Source organism: Dipteris shenzhenensis, chromosome 13, assembly GCF_047967505.1.
Source record: "Dipteris shenzhenensis isolate YYH24624 ecotype China chromosome 13, Dip_SZ_1.0, whole genome shotgun sequence".
NCBI classification, from domain to species: Eukaryota; Viridiplantae; Streptophyta; class Polypodiopsida; order Gleicheniales; family Dipteridaceae; genus Dipteris; species Dipteris shenzhenensis.
The window spans coordinates 17,831,824-17,837,020 of NC_141608.1; the positions used below are offsets into that span (position 1 = coordinate 17,831,824).

The following is a 5,197-nucleotide window of genomic DNA, read 5'->3' on the forward strand; positions in this document are numbered from 1 at the left end:
GCAAAACAAACCTGACGAGCCTAGAATAGCTGGTAAACAAACTCTATCTATTGGTGAGTGGTTTATATTACGATTCCACACAAACAATTCATTAGTAAAACCACTTCAACAATAGCAGGGCAGGCGCTTTGAATTGGAATTCACCTTGTTTGCCAAAAGTTTTGGGGGGTGGCCTGCAGGGAAGACAAAAATATTCAAAAAGAGACTCCGAATATGCCACAACAAAAGCAAGGGAAAAAGCGGAGAGAAAAGCAGAAATGGAAATGGAAGAATGGATCGGACGATGGAGATGATGCCACGTAAGGGGAATGGAAGATCGGACGGCAGAGGAGGGGTGAGCAAAGGAAAGCGAAACCCTAATTCTGTCATCTTGTTCATCATCTTCAGCTTGTTCATATTTGGCTATGGCGAAACGTTGAAACTCCTCTTATTGTGTTGCCGGAAGCTCTGTGCTCCTCGTCGTCCCTGCCGATCCCATCCCCGTCTCTCTGTTTCTTCTCTCGATCTTCATCTCCTTCGGCACTCCATCATGTTGGTCTACGAGGATTTGGTCTCAGGTTCGTCTCTTGCTTCCCATAATTTTTTCTTTTTTCTTCAATCCTTCGCTCGTCGATACGCAAACGCTTTTGTCCTCTTTGAGCTTCTACTACATCTCCGAAATTATGTTGCAAAGCTCGTGTCGTAGATGCGCATAGCCCGTTTGAGCTTTCCAAGCTCTCCAAACTCCTTCCGTAAGCGTCCGATCGTCGAGACCGGGTGCTTCTCCCTTGCTCATATATTCGTGACAGTCTGAAGTACATGGATACATTCCTGCTGTGCTTGTTGACAGATCGCGCACCTACCCTTTGACCTGCAGGTCGTCCTAATTTGTTTGGTTATTTGATATGTTCCGTCTTTGCACCTATGAGCTTTTTCCCTGCTTTAATTGTGTACATGTTTATTTAATTTATTTGCGTGCGTATGTTCATCTCCGTGCAATTGTGTCCTGGTGCTATGTGCTTGTCCATAATCATTGTTGGTAATCAAGCTGTCTAGGCCGGTCTGTCATCTCGAAGATTGCAGTTTTTGGGGTCAGCGTGGTGTCGCGTTGCTGCTCTTTGGTGTATCATGCTTCTAGAGGCAAACAATGATCAAAATATGTGGAGTGCTTATTATGGGCGCAGCACTGGCTGCGAGCTGTCGCACTGCTTCGTTTACGGGTTATGTAGAACAGCTTGGAAAAGCTCCTTTAATAGTCTCTTTGACAAGGCTTTTGATTCCGGGCTCATGCAGCAAGGCATTAATGTTTAGTATGTTCCCTGTCAACATTTTGCCGTTTTGAAAGCTGCGTTGATGGATTACGAGTTCTCATGTTGATCGTAGCCGTCTGTTAGAAGAGCGCAGCCCATGTACTTCTCATCCGAAGAAATGTTATGCTGGGTTTTGAACGGCCATGATTCTTCTCCAATATGAGGATTTTGTGTTTATATTGCACAATACAGGAGACGAACTACTTTCAGATTCTTTTCCTTACAAGGAGATTATGAATGGGATCCTTTGGGAAGTAGAAGGAAAGGTATGTATTCCTTTTCACCTTCGGGTTTATAAAGCTAATGGAAGAGGTACGAGTCCATTCTGATTCCCCCTTGTTTTATCAGTGGGTTGTAAAAGGTTCAGTTGATGTGGATATTGGTGCAAACCCCTCGGCCGAAGGTGGTGAGGATGATGAAGGTGTAAGTGATGAAGCTACTAAAGTCGTTGATATCATTGACACCTTTAGACTGCAGGTACCTGTTCCAAGTGCTCTCTTATCCTGTGTTTTGCTGTCAAGTATGTCTTGCAAGAGCAACTTTCCTTTGAGTGGGAGAGCATTAAAATGACGTGGATTAGATTTCTTCTGTTAACGTGGGTGATATTTGTGCTTTTGCAGGAGCAACCTTCTTTTGAGAGGAAGACTTTTCTGGCACATATTAAAAAGTATATTAAGACCTTGACGCCTTTGGTTGTTCCTGAACGGCAAGATGAGTTCAAGAAGAATGTTGAGCCTGCAGTAAAATGGCTCATATCAAAGCTTAGTGACTTGCAGTTGTAAGGGTTGCTTACTTTTTCTAAAATGAGCCTCTTGTCTTATTGTTGTTTTGACAATGGACATGCCGCTTTGGAGATTAACACAAACTAATGCCTCCTGTGCAGTTTTGTTGGGGAGAGCATGAAAGATGATGCTTCTTTGGTGTTTGCCTACTACAAGGAAGGGGCAACTGATCCCACCTTCATTTACTTTAGGGATGCCTTGAAGGAAGTTAAATGCTAATCAGGGATGCATTACTGCAATTTTGGACTACTTATATTGGAGCTTTTCCTGTAACTTGAAGATTGTTTGTAATTGAGTATGGAATAACAAGTTTGGGCCAGCCAAGGGCAGTTTCATCATCTCATAGCATCTGTTTTTGAGTGGATGTTGTTTGGACCTTGTGGGTGTACAGTTTGTTGCTGTTACTGATTTTGTGATGTATAGATGAGCCAAAGTCACTTTTCTATGTTGGTGTCCAGTTGCTGCTTCTTCAGCAGTGATGCTGGATATATGTATTGAGATTGATGCACGAACTGAGGTAGAGTTTATGTTGTGAGAATTTATCAAATACACGTCTCTCTTCTAACATTTGAGGATTTTGTACTTGTTTGGCATCCAACATATTATGCTGTCCCCTTCCATGGGAAAGCTAATTTACTTGATTTTGATTCACGTCGAGCTCATTGATACTATGTCTCTGTGTTAGTAACGTGTAAGCTTATGCAGGTGCTCTGTGGGCCTTGGACTCTTTTAAATGAATGCACTCCTTTTCTGAGATTTGCATGTTTGAAGCAATGGCAGAAGTGGTATCTCAGCCAAACACTTGTGATAATGGCAGAGGTGATAATTCATTGTTTTGGTTTTTTGTCAGAAAATAGTGTAGTTTGGCTGTCGACCCAGACATTTGTGATTCTCATATTATGATTTGGCGAGCCACATCAGAGTTGCATACTTGAGTTTTTTTGTGAATCATAGTTGTGGATTATCAGATAACCTTTTCACTGATAAGTGGTTTTTGTTGGCCTAAGTATTTAAGGCAATTGTTTTATATAGAGTTATGGCAACTAAGCCACCATATCCACCTTTTGAAAGTGACGTCACAAATATGGATAGCTTTCAAGAGTTCGAAAATGTTCATGTTCAAGCCTCTTGTTCCAAGCAGCACCTATCGAATGCTTGACTGCCGCTCATATTTAGTTCTCTTGATATATAGTTTGATTTGACATTGGAATTTGAGACATGGCGTAGTAACTTTGTGTAGTATAACGATGATGGTTCCTTCTGATTGCGCAAGGAAGGTAGGCCTTGCACTCCAGATGTCTTAGTGTAGAAGTGGTAATACCGATTACATTTCCCAAGAAGTGGTAATACCGATTACATTTCCCAAGCAAGTAGGTCTAGATTTGTTAAACCCAGGTGGTCAAGTATGATTTGAGAATTGGTGCTCTGGAACAGCTAGACAATGCAACTTTAATGAGTAGGTTCGTCGTAGAGAATGAAAAGGGTAGGGTTTTTAATCCTTCTTTTTTTGCACTTTATGTTTTGGTGTCCATTGATTTTGGTGTCTTAACACGTAACCTCAAGTTTAGCATCATGGAGTATGTCATTTCTCAAGATAATGATTTTGGGGTTTGAAGGAAAGTTACATCACATTGTTGTGAGAAATGTCCTTTCTTTGATGCGTCTCTTATACTTGCATCAATGTATGAACCATGCCTTGCTTCAATTTCACGTCAATCTTTTTGTTTGCCCCTTCAAAATCAATATTTTAGCTACTCCCCAGCTCTTCCCATTAGCAACTATTCTAGCTATTTTGTTCCAAACTGGGGAACTTTAAGATATTGGAGCATATTCAAATGCCTTAACCATGTAATGTTTTGAGATGCAAAAGTATGACTGATGCCATCCTTTTAATAAGGGTTTGACCTCTGTGAGATTCTTGAAACCCAGAAGACACTTTATCAAAGAAGCATTTTGCTTCTTCCCAAAGGAAACTTGCCATCATGAGAATCCAATTGATTCTTTTGATCATCCTTGTCTTCCCTCACTTTTGTGCCTACAATGATCCTCCTCTTGATGTTGCATAATCGATTTTTCTCTTCATTGGCCTTCCATTGCTTTTGCCTCTTTTTCATCTAGTAAAAAGTTTGAAGAAATTAGTGTTTGGAGAAATGAAACTTGAGGTTCAAAACCAAGCAAATGACTTATGTTGATTATTGAAACTTTGGAGAAATGAGTCTTTATGATTTGCTTGTCACCTCCCCACCTCCTTTACGAATTGCTTGTCACCTCCCCACCTCTACGAACTGCTTGTCACGTCCCCACCTCCTTTATGAACCGACTGTCACCTGAAACTGTGGAAAAAAATGATTATTTGAGCCTTTACGCCTCCTTTCGAGCTACATTCCGCTCTCCTTTCGACCCTCAGTTCGTCGTCACCTTTTCATTTTGCTAAAGTGTTCACCTACGTCGTGCCTCTACCTCTTCTAAGCTCACTCTGCACCTCAATGTATGAGTTGAGCTTGGTACAATTATTTGTGTGGGGGTTAAAGGCCACTATGCCTTAACCCCGTCTATGTACAATACTCAAACACATGTATATATGGATTACATAGAAGATTAGGGTGTTCTGCACCCACCAAAACTTGTGTGGCTCTCTCTTCTGGCTCTCCCTTTCTCTCACCTTCTTCTATTCTGCTTCCGTTGTTGAGATGTCTCAACTGATAGTCTTCAAATTCTCTATGAATCTCCAAAACTCAAATGGTTGTATGCTTTGGTCTTAGCCATCGCAAAGAAGAAGATAAATTTTTGCTTCTTGGATTTGTTAACTACTGTAAGCATTGTGTCCCCCATTAGATTCATCTCTGAAGTTCCATACTCTTTGAAAATGGGGCTTTTGAAAACAACTGATGGGGCATGGATTTCTTTAGAATGAATTCTCATGGACATTAAGTCGCAAGTAAAAAGCCTCATTCGCAAGAATCATAAGAGTGTCTAAGATGAATCTAATGGATACGATCAAATTTTAAAAAGGGGACATAGTGCTCGAAGTAATTAAGAGGCATTAAGTGGCGTGTGAAAAGCCCCATTTTCAAGGATCATAAGAGAGTATGGAACTTCAGAGATGAATCTAATGGGGGATACAAT

The 5,197-nt window shown here is 41.0% G+C and overlaps 1 protein-coding gene across 1 annotated transcript; it reads left to right on the forward strand.

The window, feature by feature from the left end:
- Positions 1 to 395: 395 nt before the first annotated feature.
- Positions 396 to 2,409, forward strand: LOC147895109 (translationally-controlled tumor protein homolog). The gene is made up of 5 exons (XM_087383693.1): positions 396 to 557; positions 1,482 to 1,555; positions 1,638 to 1,766; positions 1,910 to 2,067; positions 2,173 to 2,409. Exons 1-5 carry the CDS (start codon positions 530 to 532, stop codon positions 2,288 to 2,290), a joined length of 507 nt encoding a protein of 168 aa, XP_087239819.1. The 5' UTR covers positions 396 to 529; the 3' UTR covers positions 2,291 to 2,409.
- The last annotated feature ends 2,788 nt before the right edge of the window (positions 2,410 to 5,197 follow it).